Genomic DNA, 23,104 nt, shown 5'->3' on the forward strand with positions numbered 1-23,104 from the left:
TACATGTATTACTGGCTATGTCTCAAGCTACAATTAATTATACTTTATTAGCACTAATTTTAGTAAATTAGCACTAACCTCTGCTAGAAAAGTTGAGCTTTAGCACTAACTAGTATTGAGCTCGCCAGCTGCAACGCACATTGAGTTGCATAGATATGAGATAGAATTTTTCCTGACTAATTAAGTATCACAATACGGGTTCTACAACAATGACACTGAACATGATTGCAAAAACTATGTCTAAATTTAACAATATTGATGAACAATATTGCTGAACAGAAATGAATTTATGTGAACAAAAAAGAACTTTTTCGCAAGGGTTGAGGGCAGCTGCCGGAAATCGATTTGTTTGTTGACATTTGAATGTTACTTGCTGCCATGAAGGTCCGCGCATCCAATTAATGTTGTTATTGATATTCACCCATGCTTGCGGTGCGACCATTGAACTGCGGTGTTTTCCATCTGCGCTTGCTAGAACAATGCAAGGGAAAGAAATTCAGGAAAAAAGTCAGTTCTAGAAATGCTAGTGTTTTGACTTTTATTTATTAGTCATGCCTCAAGTAATACCAGCCAATTTGCAAAGTTTTTAATAAATTTGAAAGGAATTTTCAAATTTGCTACAATTTTCCAGAAATTTGAGGGGTCGAACCGTAGGAGTCATAAGTTGTTGGTTTAAAGTATGTATTCTTGGGATGAAATTCATAAAATGCCCACATGAAACAAAGAAAGTCCAAATGATTAATCTTTTTCTAATCAAGTATTTTCTGTAACAAATAAATGCCCTGTAATAAAAACCTCCTTCAGAAGTCAGGTCGTACATCGGAATTGGTCACTTTAATTTATTATGAAGGAGTTCGTATTTTTTGTCTTTTTTGTTTTTTTTACAGTACTTCTACTCAAGTATGTAGATGACCATTTGATATGAATGTATTCATGCTCTGAATTCTGATTAATGATATCATTATATGTTTTGAAAACCTTGTGGAAGAACAAAAACTTGATGAAAATTGCTCGCTTAAATAAGTAATAATAGCACATTTTCCCCTTTTTCACAAATAGCATTGAGTTGAATGCTAACTTCGGAACTAATACAAACATTTGAGCAGAAAATTTCTCGAATTATGAAAGTGAATGGCTTAAATTTAAAGCCTTCGGGGTCCCATGACAAAGAATTGAGCGCATAGTATAACACAACCTTAATGTCCATGAGGAATATTCTCTCATAATTAGACTCCTCCATGTGATACTGGCGAGTGCGTAGCACAGATACCACCTTAATGTCCATAAAGAATATTGCCCTCATAATTAGTGCCGAGTTTGTGACGTGTAGCGGCAGTTTAAGGCCCGACGTTGCGACTCTGAACGGCGCTCCAAATGCCCAGTTCCGCTGTGGCGCCGGTGCGGTTGGTGGCCGTCACTATCACCATGGACGTGATGTATCTCCTCAAAATTGGTGAGTGCCATATTTACTGTACCATGCATTGCTGCAGCCTTTATTTTGAACTTCTTTTCTGTCACACTGAATGATTTTCTATGCTTTTATTCTTTGATTAGTTCAATTGATGTTCAATTTTAAATAAAGCTACTATAGTTTATTCCAGCTTCAATAATTTTGTATTTAATCTTACAGGCAAAATATTGTTCATTGTAGCTACTATGCACATGAATATGCATCAATAACTCTAGCTAATTATTAAAGATAATTTTATGTGGTTTTACTTATTTAAGTTGTGTCTATATACGCTTGCCGCAGTTTCAAGTTCTATGGTGTATTTAAGCAGTAGATATGTCGCACCTGGCTAGCAGCATGACTCTTAAACACCCGACAGGTTATTGACAGATTTATGTCAAACATTTTTTTCGACGCATGAGACGAAAGCCTCTCACGGCGTTACTCTTCTTTCGTAATTTTGAGGCCGAGCATTTTTGTTGAGATACTTGAAGGATTTAATTGTTCAAATTACTATGATCTAAATTTTGATAAAATAAATTATTTCAAATGGGGTTATCTTGTTCGAGGCTGACCGCAGCTTGGAAGGCAGAAATATTCATTTGGAAATGAAAATGAAGAATTAAAATTATCCAATATCAGGTACAAGAAACTGTTTAATAACATTGAAATGAAATGAGTGATTATATTTATTCTGCTCAGATCATAATTTTAAAGCGAGTGTTATAAAAATCGATTTGGAGTTTAGTATATGATTTTTTTCGCACATTTCAATCCAGCATTAGCTAAGAATTATCGTTTAATTTTGAGGCTAGTTGATCTATGTATTTTTATTTCATTCCTTACATTTTATTTTTCTTAATTTTATTTAGTACTGAGCTAAATTTATTCACATTTTTTCTGTTGCTGAACTCAAACGACTAAGACGAGCGAGCACCTTGCCCATTTTTTATAGTTCGTCGCTTTTTAATTTTTAAAGACAAAGCCAGACACTCACGTCAGGAACTCTGAAACTGAAACTTTTTTAGTGAATTTATTTGATTATTTTTAAGCATTTAATCCCGGCTCTTTTAACTTTATGTAGCACTATTGACTGAATTTGCTCAATTCTCACATGCCTGACATTATCGATCATTCAATTGCACATCGCAATTGAATGATTGTTTAATAAATATCGCATCTGTCGTTGCACATCGTAAAGGAAAATTTATCGTTTGGTAAATTTTTACCCTTTGATAAAATTCCGCCAACTTTTCCTTGATAAGATGCCGCCTTTTCCAAGTCTTAGGTTTTAGCAGGTGATTTGTAGCTGCTTCAAATGCAAAAAGATTAATGTCGGACCTTCGGTGAAATTTGCCGTTTTATTGACGTGTCTTACTTTCAACTAGATTCCAATAAATTTGGGTTTACATGCGATTTTGTTGCAAAATGCCGAGAAGATGAAAGGCCCTTTGAAAATTTGCCCTTCGAAACATTTGACCGTGTTTCGGGATATTTTGTCTCCCGGCCATTGGTATTAAAAGGTAAATCCAAATACATCGAATTTTTCCTTTGGAAAAATGGAATGGAACGTGGAATTATTAGGTTATTGATGCCAGTCGGCATTGTTCTTTTTCATAAGTTTTCATAATTTTCAGCGCGACTAGATGAATTTTAATCCTTCTTTTAAGAACATGTTTTGCTTTGGTATTTTTCAATTTCTTACTACACGATTTTAATAAATACAGATTTCCACAGATCAGGAGTTTCAGGGTAAAATAATATTGATTGATTCTCTCCATGTTGTACCTTTTAAAGTTTAGCAACCGGCTTAAAAAAATGGAGGCACTTAGCTAAGCTAAGCTAAAATAATTATAGAGTAAGTGTTCTTTTCTACAATATTTATAGCTCGTAACCAGCTTTGAAGACTCTCGCGCATAAATATAGAATAAAGTTAGCTATTTAAATAAGATGACACACTGCCAACTTGACTCACGTATAACGACCGTATGCTAACTGCATTGTTTGTGATCTTTGCAGCTGAGCTCGTTTACAATAAGAGTCTCAATTGAAGTTAAAAGGCACAACAAGCTTGGCAGCCGCTGTGCTTCCGCGGATATACCCTTAACAAATGAACAGTGAACTCGAGAACAGCGCTTGATTTGCGTCTGTGCGACTACAGTGCAGCTGGGCCAATGCCAATGCCAAGCATTAACTGCTGTTTTACATTTCTGTTAAATGTTGTGCTATTTCTTCACGACTACACCGGTCCGAACGTGGCTACAATACTTTACTGTCTTTTAATACCCTGGCAACAATTTCTGCAGTAATCATTGTAGTTTTTTAAGTTTCATTTGCAAAATTGTGTGATTTACAGCTAGTGTACAATTTCGGCATGTCTATAAAATTTTGAAGGTCAAAAATGTAACCAAATTGCATTCGTAATGTGTGGGCTAAGTTTAATAATTTAGATGAGGAGTTTGGATTGTTGAAGAAATAGCCTGTATAAATACTGCGCTCGATCGGTTAGCAGAGAACGAGTGCTTTGTTGCGGTATTTTTGCTTTCTTGAATGTAAATTTAACTGATCAGTTTGTTAAATTTATTTCAAATGTGTGCATAATATTCATCAACTAATATTGCAGAGAGACGGAAAAGTATTTTATAGAAACGACACATATTCTTCTGAAAAATGCATAAAATAATTTACATTAAAATAAAGAATCCCTGCTTGTAATTTCCTTCTATGATAAATTTGATTCAAATTGTTCTGCTGCGATAATAAATAGTTCTCTTACTTAATAAAATGGTAGGAATAAACCAGCCACGCGAACTAAGAAACCATGAGACTTTGACTGTAAGTGAGACTGTACTCGTGAGCCGGGCGAGTAGTCAAACTGAAACAGAAGTTCAAAGATAAATTCAGCAATGATTAAAAGTTTATTTCCTCATAAAGCTGTCTCTTATACACATCTAGATGTGTATAAGAGACAGGTATTTAAGCAGTAGAAAGTAAACAAATTAGTTAGAATGTGGAATGGAATGTAAAAGGAATGTGAGGAAACATCTTTTACCAAACTGAATGGAAGAGTCGAGAATTAAAAAAACTGACAAATATTTAAATTACAGGAGAATATTCATTTAGAGAATCCCACTGGGAGAAACCAATGCAGTGACACCAACTCANCAGCACACGCCTTGCTAACGTTTATTGCCGTGAGTGCATGTTTATGACAGCACTGCAGCACACGCCTTGTTAACGTTTATTGTCATCCGTGCACGTTTATGGCGAAGCCATCTTAAACACATGCCAGCAGCGACGCCAATATCTCCGGTAATGCCAATTTACTTCATGAGTAAGGCGTTGCCGTCATAAATTAGCGCTGGCGCACACTTCTTCTGCGCATTATTGACTGTGGTAATTTTTGCTTATGCGAAAAATGCTGCACGTGTGGTCTTTGCGCTCTTTAGCTTAAGGTATGCTAGTTACATTAATATTAGAGATTTGCAATTGAGGAGAGGGCAGCTGCATTAATTTGTCACTTGTCTTGACGTAAATAATTTCAATAATTTCAAATTTGCCAATACCTCAATAATTTCACTTGTCTTGACGTAATATGTTATGAGGGATGTATTGGCAGCATTAATTTCTTCAATTTTCGTATTTTCATTCACTTCAATACGAAATTTACTTCGGATAATTATCGAAACTATATTTCAATTTTTTTTATCAATGTTACCTATGATTAACGATTAACAAATCAGACTTCATTTAGTACAACGATGCACCGAACATTCGTTTCGTATTGTACAAGATACTTATCATTTTGCGACGATGGAAAAAAGTTGTTAAAATGTTAACAAATATTAAAATGTTGAATATAAAGAGAGTTTCGAGCCAATTTCACACTAAAAGCAGCAAAACAATCAAGATAAATTCTCTAGACTCAATTTAACTGCAGAACATTATATAAAATTATTCGCAATATTCCATAGAAGGCATATCTTTAAGAAATTCATTTCAGTTAGTTTATAATTCAGAGCAAATCAAAAGGCAGCAACTGACTGGGAAGTCTCAACACGAGCTCAAAATTACAACTCAAACACTGAGCCTGGCCTTGACTCACCTCAGTGTGTACTCAGCTGACGGCTGAGTATACACAGATGCTGAGTACACGTCTAACTGCAAGAGTACTAACTTCCAACTCAAACACTGAGCTAGTAAAACACCTGCGTGTGTACCCAGCTGAAGTGTACAAGTGTCTGGCTAGATCTAGGATGCTCTTAGTATGCTTACAGCCGTTGTTGCAGCGGGGCATTTGATGATAATTTCAAGTCTCTCTAAGTTGATTTAAATTTTCTAGAATAAAGTCAAATGGTTTAATTTAACACGGATTTATGGTTAATCCTTCTTTTTGAGCTTTAAAATTGTAGTATTGCAAAATTGTCAACTTCAGAACACATTTTCATCAACGAATAACTTTTGAACTCGTGGAGTTACGTAGTAACATTGTAAGCTGGTAATATTTGTGCGGCCCAGTTGAGGCTGGGGTTATTTCGAAAATTTTTTTCACCAGGAGCTTATTTGAATATTAAACTTAAAACACCAAGCACTGCACAAGATTCCTCAAATTGAGACGAAAAAAGCATTATATTTTTTGCTTGAGCACTTGATGGCATCGTAAGTCTGACAACAGTTTATTTTAACTCGTCTAATACTAACGCTATTTCATTGTAAATAAACTATATATGTTATGTTATTGCTATTTTCTTGAAAAATCTGCGTGAAAAGTAAAGTATTGTAATAATTCTAGCGTAAATTATTATAATGTATAATATTATACATAAAAAACGAAAAAGAATAGGGGAAAATCGAAGTGAGAAAAAATTCTCTCTGATATTGAGTGGGTAAAACTCCCCAATGAACTCAAATGGGTACTACCCGGCACGGAGTAAAGTTTCGACATTTTTCGCACATGTTAATAATTCATCATTGAGTTTCGATCATACAGTGAAAACAGTTTTTGTTTCTATCTATCCAAATATATTTATTATTGCTTCCATTAGTTCAGTTCTTCCGTTAAAGCTTTGGAATCTCGAACATCATCTCACACTATCATGATCGATATTGAGTGTAGTTAGTGACGATGATGATGCTGAATATAAGCTCCGATATAGTATCTGAGTATAAGCCTCGTCACCCGCGTACAATTAGACTTATGAAGTACAATTAAGGTCGTCTACGAGAGCACCACATTCTGCACATATTTTAATTATTTCATTCAGCGCTCTAACCTGGACTGCCACTTCCCTCAAGTTTAATGTTTAGCGAATGATTTAAACTGATAAAAATACTTCACAAATGATGTAAATAGAATAATATTAGAAGAATTATTTAATAGAATAATTTTGTTTTTTTTTTATTTCAAATTTCAAGTTTTTTATTTCAAATTTTCAAAATTCAATTTTTGAGAAATTTGAATTTACATTTTTTCATCCATGTTCCTCAAAAATTTTGATTGTGGTTTAAAGAGACAAGCTGTAACAATAAAGACATGAATTTTTCACTAAATTGCCCTTTATAATGGAATTTCATAAATTTTCTTCGTAAGAATGAGATGCAAAGTCTTTACTTTGAAAAGTCTTAGAAATACAAAGTCTTTTTTACTATGAAAAGAATTCAGTCAAAACACTGACAAAAAGTAATTACGACGAAATTAATTCAATAAAAATGTTGGTACACGGACAATTAAGAATCGCGAAGTCCATATGTATTGTATTGGCAGAGTTCATACCAACTCGTTAGACCATGAAACGCTTACCTTTCATGTTTATCATAAAATATGGATTCTCCGCACATTTTCTACACTATATGGCAAAATTCGTCCAACCATGGCAAAGAGGCTCACCCAAACGAAGCTTACCATTGGAATATGAAATAAGCAACATTTTTCAGGAGTATCTGAATTGCGTTGCACAGCAGATATCGGCTCTGTGCTGGACGCGCCATATTAACATCATAATTTCAGATCTCTAGAGCAATCAGAAGTGGGCTAATTTTCGTTGTCAATGTTAACAACAAACAAACGCGAAGCTAAGTTAAGAAAAACGTGTTAATGAGTGCTGAATGTCTGCGTGAATAACTTGAGAAGCCAGTATACACGAGCTAAAAGACTGAGAAAATTTTGTTGAAATGATCAGAAGTGGTTCTTTTGTTCTCTTGTGTGCGTTAATTGATTTTACAACCTTATTTTCTTAATCTTTCTTTCAAAAGTCGAAGAATTCACGTTGATAAGGCTTACGAAATCGTTTATTTGGTTTTATCTTCTTTAGATCGAATATATCTGCTTAATTATTCTCTGTGTTGCGTTTCCATCACAGCAGGTCCAAGTAGTCTTGCTTTGATCGAGTTAATTGCGCTGGCTGGCGCTGAGCAGAAAAGTCAAGATTTAAGCAGCTTTCATGACGGTATTTCGGCCGGCATAGTTGCGGCAGCTTTGGTGATGTAAGCTGAAGCTTTACCTGGCCAAGCTCATTACGTAGCAGCTGGGTGCGCTCTTTAATTATTAATATAAATATCAATATTGATAAATATTAATAATTTATATAAATACGAGTTGCATATGTATGAATTAATCTAGAGCATAATTTCACTATGCGTCATTGAAAAGAAGTCAAGAATATAAATTACAGGTGTTACCTGACATTAATTTAATTTCATTCATTTAAAACATTCAAACAGAGAACGTTAGTAAATTTGCTATACATCCACAGGCTCATCAAATAACAGGCATAAAATAAGAGATATATAAGAGAGCTGATGTATTCTTTGCTGCTCTTCAAGCGCTGGTATCCACACACTCAAAAAAATATAACTCAGTACTCACTGCAGTGAGTGACAGAGAGCGCATTTTCTCGTCGACGAAAACTTGAGGTCACGGACAGACGAACGGACAGACAGACAGACGGACGGATGGACATGGCGAGCACAATAGTGCATTATTTCCATAAATGAGAAAATGCGCTGAAAATTAATCGCTTATATGGTCCAAATAGTGACGCACATTTTTATCCATAAGAGAGCGGACGTAGCATTGCTATTCCAATTTACCGGAACACACTGGGTCAGGATGACTCACATAGAGGCAATTAAATTAAGAAGTGCGGCGGTCTTTGTCCCACTCATTTATCTTAGAGTGTCTATCCTGAGCAGTGCATGAATGGTTTCGCGTTCAGTTATTTTTAACTCGCAATATCGAAACATATAACTTTAGCATGACCATCGTATATATTATAACTAACGTTTATGTATATGTAGCTGCGTATTTACGTGTTTTTACGTAGTTGCATGAAGTGTGCATGTCTCATACATAATAGCATGCCAGGGAAATGTCTGTCTAGCTTCCATTACGTTGCTGGTAAACATTGCATGTTTGGATACCTGATTGCATATTTAGACCGCGAGTTCACCTCGTGTGAAGTATTGGCAGCGTCATCGCTCGATGGCCGTATAAATGTGAGACTGAACTTTACTGCTGGCGGTTAATGATCCATAATAATTGACATTCTAACGTTAACACCCTTTCTCCTCCCTCACATTAAAAGTTAGCGAATGATTTGTATTATATAGTCACTATTTTTATTTGATTAATTTCTTAGTATTCACACATTATGTAATATTTATATTATCATCGAGTATAATTCTTCCCTCCTCTCTGACGTATGGTTATTTATAGAAATAATTGAACTGAAAAATAATGTAAACTTTTGACTGATAATCATCCAAAATATTGATGTTAAATTTTCAGAGTAATTTCAGGTATAATATTGCCGCGTTTCTGAGCTAAAGAATTGGAAAATAGGCAGTATATGCTACATCCCATAGGGCAGTATGTACATATAGGGAGTATATGCTACATGCCATAGGTAGTGCTCAGTACTACAGCGTACCACATTTTGATCGGCCTGAGATATTTCTGGCCAATAATTAGCATAGTTTTTGCAAAGTAGTATTACCGCTATGCGGTCAAAGTTTCTAATTGCTTTCTTTTCCTTCCGCAGGCTGGGCTGAACTTCCTCAGACGCAGAACATCCTGTAACACTGCCAAAATATTCCAGAGCCGATGAAATTTGTTGAAGTAAAGACACCTAGATATGCTGGAAATATTTAACATCATACGGAAGAAACAGACGCAGTTTCATCAAAACATACAATGCAATTGCGGACAGGATAAGTAGACAAGGTTGCGCTCTGCCTCTGCGACTCCAATGCAATCAGCGTCACTGACGAGCATCTCGCAAACGGCCTGAAATTGCCGGGCAGATTCCATCGAGGGATGAAAATAATAACTTCGTTGAACATAAGGCAATGATAGCGTATAATACAGTTTATAAAAGTAAATAAAACAGTTTTACTAAGTGTAACTGATTACTTCTTGTTTTCCAGGGCTAAACTGTGTACCCTGAATCGATGTGAGTGTATAAACATTCCTAGTTGTTTTGGATCATTCTTCTACATCGTTTCTTTATTCATAATTTATCCACTGGACATTATATCATCAAAAAATAAAGTAATTTATCGCCAAAACGCGCTTCATCTCCATTCTAGTGATTCCATTTACATTGCAAAGATGGCTGACGATTTCCGTAAGTCTCGCGAGACTTCGCTGAGCCAGCAAAAGAGCTTAGAACATCTTCATCATGGACGTGGGCTCGGTGACCATGACGATGATGTAGGGTTTTCTACGTCCTATGGTAGTAGGGACGAAGTTTTCGTGAAAAACGAAGAATGTACGAAAGATTTATCATTAGAGAGAAGCACTGTGAACGTAAGCGATGAAATTAAAGGAAACGAGAGCCAAGAAAACTCAGCTTCTGCGAATTCTTTAGAGAACAATGAGATTACTGAGTTACGCATTGACTCACAATTAGCAGCCACTAGTGCGTGCAGTAGCACTAGTAACGCTAGCCCTACCGACGTAGGAAGCAAGGTCTGCAGCCCGCCATCAGCAGCGGCCGGAATGGGGTGCTCTGCAGGAGGCTCAGGCAGTTGCTATCAGCGCGACGTGAAGAGAAAAGCACGTCTCTCTCTCTCTGCTGGTGAGTTCCTACCTACGAAGAGATCTCTTCTTTCTTGACCTTGTAAATTGCGCTAGAAAAATACTGCTTTTGCCACCGGTCACTTAATGAAGAAGCAGATGGTGTACGGTTAGTGGAACTGTTCTGTGTAGGCAAGAAAAATGTTAATTTTTTCTGTGATACGCTGTTGACTACATAGCAAATTGTTTAGTGCAAAATAGGGGATATGTTTGCTATTGGATATTAGCAAGAAAATTTAATTTGTGAATGTTTCATCAATGTTAACGATGTAAATCGCAGGATAGCTTCCTTAATTAGTTATTTTTACATATTAGGTAGACATTATGTGTGCAGTCTCCATGTCACTGATATTAAAAGAGTGATTGAGAATAAATCGTAATTATTTCGTCCCGTAACTCATGAATCGTTGAGCAAATAAATTATATGAATTGATCATGCTAATTGTTCACGTACCGTACGGGATACGGTCCAGCACCAAATGATCCTGGTGGTTCCTTATATACTTTTAACTCAGATATGAGTTGTAAGTATTTATAAACTAAAATATAATAATGGATCGAAATCTCAACATTTCGCCGATATTTATTTGTATGAGATGTTATAAATCATCATGGATACGAGCTGCTACAAAAATTGAATGACACTGAGAGCACGATTCCAATATTTTTTAGTGTAATTGTTAATATGTTTCAAGTTTTCGCTTTGTCAAATACAGTTTATTCGTTATCTTTTCAACTCCAGAAAGTTTTTTGGTCTTTATTCAGATTCAAACAATGCTTATACTGTTTGTCATTTTCTTCATCCATTATCATCAACTGCTGCGAAAAGATCTTTGCAGTCCACAAGTTATATAGTTGCTTCTTCATTAGCATCGATTTCTGATAAAAATTTCTCCTTGATATTGTTCACCAAATGATTGCTGGCTGCCATCATTTATTACCAGAACAATATTTGACTGGAAGCTTCAGTTATTTGACTGAAAGCTGGAATCAATACAAAGCTGAAGTCAATATTTGACTTCAGCTTTGGACCCCGAAGCTTCAGTTCTGTTCTGTGGTTTAGTAGGCCTGGTCGTATGGCACAACTCAGAGGGTGCATGTCGCGTGGTCATTATCTCTCTACTCCACGATATTTGACCTCACTGCTACTCTTATTTATGCAGATTACGCAACAATTCATATGAATATTTAGGTTGGCGTCACCTTCGATACTTTCATTAGTGATTTTTTCACTTTATTAAAGCTGTGAAATATATTAATTTGTAATTTGCTTCAAGCCTGGGCCTGATGATTATTTGTCTGCAATTTAATCTGATATCTATATTAGAATCCATGCAGGAATGTTCTTCGTTGACTATCATTAGTTTATTTACTTGTACATTGCATTGAAGAGAAGTGTGTTTCAAGGAGAAAACTATTTGAAATTACACACTCTGTTGCATAAACTTATTATTGTATGCATCTCACTTAAGGACGTTGACTCGAGACCATGGTTTTTGACCAGCTATTTAAAATTTTTAGTGATATTATTGACAATTTTAAAAACATATTTTGCATTAGATAAAAAAATTAAGCTCGATTTACATGCTGAAACCTTTTATTACGAGAAAATAGGATAGAAAATAAGTAATGACTAAATAATTTATCGAGAACACCGACAATTTTATGTGCGCCGTCAGACTTAGGCTCTCTGTCACCACTAGCGAGCCGGCGCATGATGGGGCGGAGGTCGGCATGTAGCGAGTGAGATGAAAGAGGCCTGCATCGATTATTGCATCCTTCTACAGAGCCCTATTGTCAATGTCGTGTCTCTGCAGATGTTTGCAGCTTAGAAGTGTGCTTCCAAGCCATCATTTTACGCAGCGCACACACTATAACGACCGCAAAATTGCCTTGCTTGAGCTATAAAGTTTTGAGTGATGTTAGCGAGCCTCTTCAACTTTAGGAGTAACTGAAACGATCGATACTCAGGTGAATAACGTTCGGTGCCTACTGTGTGAACACGACTGATGTTCTCCAGAGAAACATCCATTGGTCATGACTAGTTGACTAGACACTGACACTGGTCATGACTGACTAGACTTATTCAGTCTAGTCAGTAACAATTAAGGTATAACGCAACAACGATTGATAAAGTGCTGTTAGGTTGTGAATTATTTGAAAAGATTTTCGAAATTAATGTACTATAATTCTCCGGTTAATTAAAACTAATGATGCAGTGACTTTGAATTAGGTACCATTTTTAATTAGTATTTACCATTATACTAACAAAGAGGGTTTGCTAGTATTTTGCAGCCATCATCAACTTGCATTCTTTAGTAAGAATATAAATGCTTTATCGTTGGAAACCTTTGGTCAATTTAGGACATTTATTACGGATATGAATGCTACATTTACTCCTCCTGTGTAAGACCACGATCAACTTTAATTCTTTTGAATGTATTTCGAGATACCTACAACTCAAGTTTGAATAATTAAATGTCAGGACTTCAGTCCGTAGAGTTCTACCACTACGTCACTCGCAGCGGTGCGTCGAGCAAGTTACTGAATGAATTTTAACCATCGCTTCGTTTCAAATATGATCGTTGTGAAGTGTATCGCAGTCATCAGGCTCATTGAAGAATTTCTGTGTGCTGCCATTAGGCTGATAAGTGTCAGCCTGATGAGCACATCCATACAGCGAGGTCAATGTGACAATGTGTCAGCATTATTAAGCCATCAATATTGCGACTGGTCAATAATCTTGCTGAATAAGAGATATACCATTAAATGATGATGCAGAGTTCATTTAACTAAAGGTCTCCCGTTGACTGCGATCAATATAAAGTGGAATCATTAAGTTCAGTCATTTACTTGAGTTACCACAGTCATTATTTTCTCAGTTAGCAGATTCGACTCATTCCTGAATTCCAAATAAGCACCATTCAGGCATCGAAAGGCAAATTTCGTATGTCGACTCGTTCGTATTTGAATTATTGATGAAAATCTAAGTTTTAAACTTCGACTCGGCTCTAAAAAAACTGGAATGCTCAGTAACAAACTAATATTTTTTTTTAAGTTTTCAACGCTCAATGGAACATGCGTGCCTGCAAGTTTAATAAAAAAATTTAATTCGAAACTTTGTTTTTGTCAATGCTGTTCATGATACAAGTCAATGCCTTTGCTTTAATCAATTTGTACAGCGGTCTTAACTATAGCAAATTAAGTTAATTTGTATAGCTGTCTTAACTATAGTAAATTAAGTTAATTTGTATAGCTGTCTTAACTATAGTAAATTAAGTTAATTTGCATAGCTGTCTTAACTATAGTAAATTAAGTTAATTTAATAGCTGTCTTAACTATAGTAAATTAGTAAATACACTAAATATAGTAAATACACTAAAGTTTATCGGTCACCAGCTATTTATGCGGGTCAGCCGTCTGCAGGCAGGGCAACGGCCGCGAGAACTTCCCTAGAAGCAACACAAGAGCAGACGAGGCTGTGATAGTGGCACTTAGCACGCGACATGAGACGGGTTGGGCCGCGTCCCACGCTAAACAATCTGCCGAATATGCTAGATAATTTTTGCTCAATTGTGTGGCGTTTGGCTCCACTTTCAAATTCTAACTGAAATGAACTTTTGATTTTCAATGTAGTAATTTTTTAATATCGTTTTGCCACAAATATTAAATTCAATTGGAGTACCTGGTGAAAGTGCACATTCAGCATGTTGGCGAAATCAATCGCCAATAATCTATTGATTTTGTTTTTATAAGATTTTCATACTAAAATCTTTATTGCATTCAGTGCAATAAAAAGCAATCCATTTGAATCATTCGACGTTAAAATGAACATGTTTTCATCATGATAAAGATATTACTATTTTTATCTGGGAAGGACTCATCGTTAGAATGGATCATATAATTTAACAGCAATATATTATTTATCCCTCCTTCTCTACCTCATCTATTTAGGCCATGTTAGGTGATGGCGTTGGTGTTGCGATAAAGGAAATAACTCAGGATGTTATTACCGTATTGCTGAGATGAAAAGTCACCCCAGCAGCTTTTATGGGGCTAAAAGGTCAATTTTTGGCATCAATATATGAATCAAATTTATATACAAAATTATTATGTGGTACACATTTAGCAATTTTTAGCTTATTCTGTATTTGCTCTGGCAAGCAAAATGAATGCATGGCATTAGCTATTCCAGTCCTTTTCAATTTAGCAATAATATGATGATTAGGCTTAATCGGGAATGAATTTCTTTACTTTATTTTATATTAAAGTAAAAGTAAATGTTAAAATGATTTACTTGTATTATCCATAAATTTTCAAAGAATTTATTAGCCAGATATTACCGAGCAAATTTTCTTAGCCGCATGCAAAATTTCCTTTGAAATTATGTAATAATAAATTATAACCTTTAATGTTCAATTACTTGACCGAAAAAAACGCAAGACACAGGAAACGCTGAACAACAACGTATTTCCATGGCAATATATTTCTTCGTCCAGGAAACTGGAGCACAGAGCAACAATAGTCTAATCTTGGCTGGGCGATATTGGAGAGGAGCACAGCATGACATTGTTCTTTGCTTCAATGCCACTCTGTGGTTGGGAAAAAGAATCGAATTGAATTGTTGCCCTCGGCGAATTTCAAATTTTACCTTTTTTGAAAATCCTGCCTAACAACTAATAAAAAAATATAACTCAGTACTCACAGCAGTGAGTGACATTAGAGCACATTTTCTCAAAATCGACGAAAACGTGAAGTCACGGACAGACGGACGGACATGACGAGCATAATAGGGCATTTTTTCCATAAATGAGAAAATGCGCTAAAAATAATGACAGTTTGTGTTCGAATTGCTGCATAAAACAATTGGTTGAAGTTGTCACCTTTGACAATGTCACTGTAACGCTCTCATGGAAGTGGAAATGTTTTTCCTGTTAAATAATTTATTATTCCCGTTCATCGTTGTTTATTCTGCATTAACGTACAGCAAAATGTCGAAGAAAGGATGCTCTATTGTGAGGCTCCTGCGCTACACCCACATTAGGCTTGAAGAGCCGTAACCTGAGGGCACTGCAGTGCCTGTCTGGCATTCTGCCAGCTTTGTGTTAAGCCATTAGCGTGAACTTGGGACTTGTGGTGCAGAGTTGAGTGCCTGGCTGTTCCATGACTGAAGCATGACAGGTAGGTTGTGACGTGGCTGTGTGACTGGGGCAGGACTGACTGTTGCATGGCTGAAGCGTGACAGGAAGATTGTGACATGACAGTATGACTGGTTAGCTGTTGCATGACTGAAGCATGACAGGTAGGTTGTGACATGGTTGTGTGGCTGGGGCAGGACTGACTGTTGCATGGCTGAAGCGTGACATGTAGAATATTTTCTGGCTGTATGACTGGGCTTGACTGGCTGACTGTTGCATGACTGAAGCATGACAGGTAGGTTGTGATACGGCTGTGTGACTGGGGCATGACTGAATGTCCATTGCATGACTGTTAACTTAAGCGAGACCGCTGGCTTGTGGCATGACAGAAACGCATAAATGTTTCGGTGTTGAGACCAAAAGGTTCCGCATGGTAGGACGGCAAAGCTTTTCAAGACTTTCCAGTTATTCTTGGGGCAAAAAATGACTCAAATAAAATATAAAAAACTCTCACATTCTTTTAAAGCAAAAGCCAAGCCCCTTACATGATGCACTTTTCAAAACATGCACGCTCTATTCCGTACAGAAGTTCTAACCCAACCCTACCGGGCCTACCCCTAAACTAACACAACTTGATGAAAATTGAATATTCGTATGTATATGAATGAAAAAGCCCCAGGTTTTAAAATATTGTCTACTCCTCTATAAATTATCAAAAATTATTTTGAATAACCATACCTATGTTGATTATTATTATGATTAAACAGTCCTCGATATTGGGGTAGAGTTTTTATGCAAAGAGTGTCATAATTGACACAAAATTTGATGTAATTTTGAAAATTAGTAGCAGCCATATTTTGAAAAAGCGCTAATATTTTCTTCATATTGAATACTCTGTGCTGTTTTGATGTAGCACTATGGTGCTAATAATATCCTTCTCAGCGAGAAACAAACGTCGAGTGCGCCGCTGCTATGCTCTAGATTCGGGTGAAATCCAAGTAGCCGCCGCCATAGTTGTTCAGCTTCGGTAAATGCAATGATGTTAGTGGTTGTCTGCGCGAAAAGTGATATTTAGCTGCTGCAAGCTGCTGCAAGCTGAGGGGTATTTCAGCTGCTGCAAGCTGAGGGGTATTTCAGCTGCTGCAAGCTGAGGGGTATTTCAGCTGCTGCAAGCTGAGTGATATGCTAGCCGGTGATTTCGCAGCGCACGCGGTTCCTTGTCATAAGTTTGTGCTCTAAAAATTGATAAAATTGATCAGAAAAACTTAATATATTTGGGAAATCATAAAGAGGGCAATTGTTCACAGTTATTTTCGAGCCATTTTTTGACGTGGAAATTGATAAAATTTTCCTTTTTGTTGCAGGTAAGGAAACGCCATGAAGATTACTCAAGGTAAAACTGAGACGATCAGGCGAAGTAAGTAATGAAATATCGTACATTAGCATCAACTAGTATTTGGGGCAACCAATCAAGACATCGTATATTTTGCGGTGCACTGACATAGTAAGGTTTATCATAATAAGGTTCATTTCCAATAAGAAAGACACGAAATATGCGATGAAAAATAATTTGGTTTGAAAATACTAGGGCCCGCACGTTTAAAATAGCACGTTTAAGTTATTTAAAGTTTTATATTGTATATATCTGATATAAGCCATCCGCTATTGCAGCAAATAGAAGGCATGGAAGGTGAATTCCAGGCCGACGCTCCATTGATGGTAGCGCATTGCTGACTCGGCAAATGAGCATCTAATTGGCTCGGGGACTCTAAATGAAGCTTACAAAATCATTTCTAAAGAAAAAAGTACGACTTCAAAATGACTCAAATCATTCCAGTGATTTGGATAGTAGGGCTATTAGTGAAATTTATTATGGATATGTTACTATTTGAGATAATGAATCATGACTTACAAAAGTTAGAGAATTTTGTTTGAAAACTATTCATTCCGTTGTCCTTAATCAAGATACATCAAAGATTCTGCAAAAAGTAAACGCGCATCTCAACAAAATCATGATGAATGGCTTGTTTTCGTCTCGGGCTTTGTTTGTGGCTGCATTTTTAAGAAGATGATTCTTAGTTTGTGGTATCGGGCCGTCCATTTATAATCAGCTGCCTCACTCTTACAGGCACCACATCAGATCGAATTCTCCTCCAACAAAGAGAATCTCGAGCATAGGTTTAGAAATGCGAAAATTAAGGAGACAGATTAGTTATTATTATAAGAAACATGCCAACAATATGAAAAAAAGTGAATTTTATAAAAAAAAAGAGTTTATTTGATTAGTACAAGAGATAAGCGAGTTGATTTGAGAAGTGCAAAAATTATACGTTTAAATTATCAAAACAGGTTGAGTTAAATTCGTGCTAATTTTTCCGTACTTGTTAAGTAAAAAAATTTGGCCAGCCAGGACTAGGCCATTTTATGTTAACTGGTCAAAAACTTGACCAGAATTTCCGAACAGATTTGTTCGACCCCCGCCGTGGAATATTATCAGCCAAATTATTTATTTACGATGACTATACGAGAAACAGTTGCGATGTTGCGAGAAACAGTTGCGAGAAACAGTTGGTTTCCACAGTTGCGATGTTTATTTACGGACGCCATTAGGCGTAACCGCATTCTCTAAAAGTTGGAACATGATTCCTGATGCATTCGCCCCTCTCTCTCCCTACTGCAAGAAGCGGAACGCAAAATAATGGCTTTACGTTTTGGGTAATTGCTTGTAGGCGAGTGCCGTACATTGCAGGAAAGCTCAGCCCTGCAAAGGACATTTTGGAACAATTTCCCTTATTTTCTAATTTTTCCTGTCAATTTTCATGATAAATATTATTCTGTTCTATCCTCATTCTGAATATTACTCTGATCCATCTTCACACTAAATTTTAATTTTATAGTAATTCTTTCTCGGTCCTGCAAATAAAGTTAATTGTAGTCTGCTTACAAGGATTTTGTTAAAATAATTTCTCATCTTTTTTAATTTTTTCTGTCAATCGTCATGCTAAATATTATTCTGTTCTATATTCATTCTGAATATTACTCTGCTTCATTTTCACGCAAAATTTTAATTCGATATTAATACCTGACACTCAGATAGTAATTTTTACGGTTGCAGACACCGATCCGGTTCCTATAGACTATCAATGCTCCGGCGGGTCGCCCCCGGCATCCTAAAGCGCGGATCGCTGTCCGGGGCTCAGGAGCAGCCCATCAATTCCGCCAATTGATTTTCACGAGGAATCCCAAGCAATGTTTTTAGCCTCCCGCGATGTAGCAGTTCATCTGAAAATTGCTTCCACGGAAAAAGTTCAAACTAATTTAATAAAACTAAACCGTTTTTACTTACGCAGTAATATGTTAGAATAAAAGGAAGTTGTTAAATGAAAAGTGAATGAATTTATTAGCGGTTTGGTTGAACAGAAAATGTATATACATTGAACTTTGCTGAGAGTGTCATGTGTTTCTAAACTAAGGCGAATGCTTAATTAAATGGATGAATATCAAATGGAACTTTTGAAGTGCTCGACTCTCACGCATTCATCAATGCAAAGTTATGCATGGCATCTTCAACTTTGAAACGAAAGTTCCAGCAAATCTTGAATAGATCCTGGTACTGCGGAGGTCTTATGTTGATAGTTTGTGTAGGTAGAAGTGCTCGGTTCACGCGGAGGTTTCTATGTGAACATTTTGCTTTGAACTGACAGCATAGACGTTTGACCACAACAATACCACCACTACCACGCAACTACAACCATTAAACCACATCCAAGCCACAACCACGCCTCAAGCACGCCATCACAACCACGCCACAACCACGCCACCGCAACCACGCCACCCAACTACGCCACCGCAACCACGCCACCGCAACCACGCCACCGCAACCACGCTACCGCAACCAAGCCACAACCAGGCCACAGTAACCACGCCACCACAACCACGCCACAACCACGCCACCGCAACCACGCCACCTCAACCACGCCACAACCAGGCCATAACCAGGCCACCGCAACCACGCCACCGCAACTATGCCACCAGAACCACACCACAACCACACCACAACCACGCCGCCACCAGGCCACCGCAACCGTCAGGTCCCCGTCGTTCGTCGCGCGCATCGATCGACTGGCCGAGGATCGCTAAAATAGCGGCCAGAATTAGGCACCGCAGCTGCGGCCTAACGCTGCTACACTTGCAGCTGCAGCCTTAACGCTGCTACACGTGCAGCTGTAATTTTTACGCTGCTACACTTCCAGCTGCAGCCTTATAGCTTCTACACGTGCAGCTGTAACCTTAACGCTGCTACACGTGCAGCTGTAACCTTAACGCTGCTATACGTGCAGCTGTAACCTTTATGCTGCTACACGTGCAGCTGCAGCCTTAAAGCTTCTACACGTGCAGTTGTAACCTTTATGCTGCTACACGTGCGGCTGCAGCCTTAACGCTTCTACACGTGCAGCTGTAACCCGTATGCTGCTACACGTGCAGCTGCAGCCTTAACTCTGCTACACTTGCAGTTACTACGGCCTTAGCGCTGCTACGCTTCCAATCGTGGTAGTAACGCTGATACGATTGCTGATGGGGACTTCAGGCTATTACAACTGCAGCTGTGATATTATCCCTTTTCAGAAACAACTGCAGCCATTTGCATTTACTGCTTCAGCTAAGGCATCGACTCTGTTACACTGTGGCAACTGTAGCTCTCAGCTGTTACACTTACGGACGCAACTAAGACGCTTCTGCACAAGAAACATTACCGATGTAGCCTCATTATTACATATGGCAATTGCTTTCATAATCGCATCTCATGCCTGTGTATTTGCATGTGAACTGATATGAATACCGTTAGTACAGACGCTACCACTTTATTGTCTACGTTAGATATCACATCGTCTGCAGCGGTGGCAGTTGGTCCTTTTCTTGTCACCTCATCACGATATTGGTAGGAAGTTCGTTGCTAGCGTTGCTTCAATTTTTCTTTTGGCTTGTCATAACAGCTCGAAAGAGTGTTTGAATCTTGACAAGCTAATATCTCTTGAAGGATGTCGTTCCAGTAATGCGTGAAAAAATTACTGTCGGTGAAAATAGTTTTTTCAAGTTTGTAAACATTTCCTTTACACAATCAAAGCAGGTTATGAATGATAAATAGAGTAAACAAAAGTTTTCACAATTTCTTAAAATGTAAATTTAATATGTCGGTAATCCTATAGTCTGTGTTTAAATATGAAATTTGGTTATGGGCATGAGGAAAATCCACTGAAAAAATGAATTGAAGTTAAATTTCACTTATTATATGTTAAAAATTAGCTTTTTGGGGGTATCATATTGCAAGTTTAGAAGTAAAGCAAATGCCAAAATTTTGCGGGCCAGCAGGCATGGCATTCAAATAGCCGAAGAAAATATTCCAGTCTACCAGCTAAACTTGTAGCATTTCGTTCGCCACTCCACAAATGTAGGAGAAGTTTGCTGAAGTCGAAGCTTTGTTTTTCTGTCGCCCCGACAAACAGCTTCTTGCATGCAGCTCAATCCTGCAATCCATGTCCAGGCTCAGCAAAACAACGGTAAGGGATTTAATAGATGGACCTGCAGGGAAAAGAATCAGACAGCATGACGAATTTAAAGAGGTAACTTGGTGCAGGATTCGGTGGAGTGGCTTTATATTTTTACAGTTTCAAATGGAAGTTTTTCAAACTTCCATTTGATTTTTTAAAAACGAATATTCGTTTTTCATAGATGCTATGCATGTATACTTTTGTTTAGCCGAATTTTGACGGTGGATTTCATCAAGATTTAATTAGTTTACGCTGTACTTTGAAATTAAAAAATAGACAACATCAATTTTTTTTATTCGTCTGTCTAGCATTTTCTCTATGCATGAACTAATAATTCGTTTTCCTTTTTTTGTGGGTGCAGCAAGTCGGCTGCTGAGGCGCACCATCCCGCAGAGCGGCCACCTCATGCTGCCACGCAGACTCTGGATGCAGACAGTACCTACGCAGGTGAGTCTATAATAACTCGAGCGCAATATTTGTTGCGATTGTGTTTAAATATCAACGTTTTATTTTGGTAAACTGTTATGGAAACTATGCTTACTGGGTTTACCAAGCGTTCTTCTACCTAACACGAGAGTAAATTGCCACTAATGTTCAAATCATGTATTTTCCATTTCTCGAACTCAACCGGCGAGAATTTTCAGGCAATACACTATAAATTCGTTGTCACGTTTCAAAAATACCAGGAGGCGTAATGCTTGAAAAAATCCGCATTACCGAATTCGTTTGATTAAATTGTTTACTATATAATGCATTTCCAGTTATATATTTATTATATATAAATATAATTTATTTGAATGGCAGGGTTGTGAGGTGGTGATCCAGTTCGGCGCAGGCGCTGATGACGCCGCCGTGTCATGGCTGGCAGCGCGACTCAGGGCGCGTCTGCCGGAGCTCGTGCTCACCATCAAGACCACGTCTACCTCGTCACGGGCTATCTACCTCTGCGCCTCCGTAGACGGGTGAGTCCATGGTTGAACTATATAAGGTTGACCCACGAGAAGTTCCGTCTTTCAGTTCAGCTTTCTTGTTACGTCACGTAGATCGAGAGAAGTAAACAAACCCGTCATTCCCATGACGGATTGGTTGACTGGTTTGAACGCATTTCGGTGATTGGTTAATGCCCGTGACGTCATTGAGATCAGTTACGTCACAGGCGAGAAACAAGCTCCCTCCGCGAAAATGAACTTCTCATGGGTTAACTTATACTAGTTCAACCATGGGTTAGTCTACCGTGACTGCGGGTCAGTCTACTACCATCACAACGGAACGTTTTTATATAATTTATATCGATTGTTTCGATTTGCTCGAACGCGGTCAGACTAGAAAAGTAAGTCGGATTGGCATCCTGAATTGCTTAGAATTTTTTCTTCACTTTCATTTTCGTAACCTCATCTACTTAAAATACTTAATCCAGAAATATCTAAATTTTTATTATTCACAAAAAATGTTCCTATTCATTAATTAACATTATTCCTTTGATGTTATTTTAATGATGTAAACTCCTAAACACGCTGGTGTTGTTGGACCGTCGCAGGCTGGTGAAGGGCGCCGAGGATCTTCGTCTCCTGAAGAAGACCAAAGCAGAGTACGGCAGCGGCAGGCGGGAAGTCACCAGCTCCGACCTATCTATTTTCGAGGTAAGCACTCAGAGGAGGAAGTGCAAAATTAACATTTTGCCTTTAAATTCCTATTGATATATTAAATTATATTGTGGTGAAACGTACAGCATTATATCGAGTCCTGTTGTTTGGTCGTGTGCCTATTAATTTATCGTATGCTAATATCGTCTTTTGATGCCCCAATATTTCATCAAAAACATTATTATCAGCAAAGACTTGTGCATACTTCATATAATAATATTTAATAAGACTCAAATATTCAATATTTA

At 37.4% G+C, this 23,104-nt stretch overlaps 1 protein-coding gene across 1 annotated transcript; it reads left to right on the forward strand.

Annotated features, from left to right (window-relative positions):
* Window positions 1-1,313: 1,313 nt before the first annotated feature.
* On the forward strand, window positions 1,314-22,853 carry LOC125178983 (the record flags this gene model as incomplete). The annotated part of the gene is made up of 5 exons (XM_047883971.1): window positions 1,314-1,453; window positions 9,490-10,527; window positions 21,575-21,660; window positions 22,018-22,175; window positions 22,751-22,853. Coding segments are annotated over exons 2-5 (816 nt in total), but the record flags the coding sequence as incomplete, so codon positions are not given.
* Between the last annotated feature and the right edge of the window lie 251 nt (window positions 22,854-23,104).

This window comes from Hyalella azteca, unplaced genomic scaffold (assembly GCF_000764305.2).
Source record: "Hyalella azteca isolate HAZT.00-mixed unplaced genomic scaffold, Hazt_2.0.2 contig14191, whole genome shotgun sequence".
Classification (NCBI taxonomy): domain Eukaryota; kingdom Metazoa; phylum Arthropoda; class Malacostraca; order Amphipoda; family Hyalellidae; genus Hyalella; species Hyalella azteca.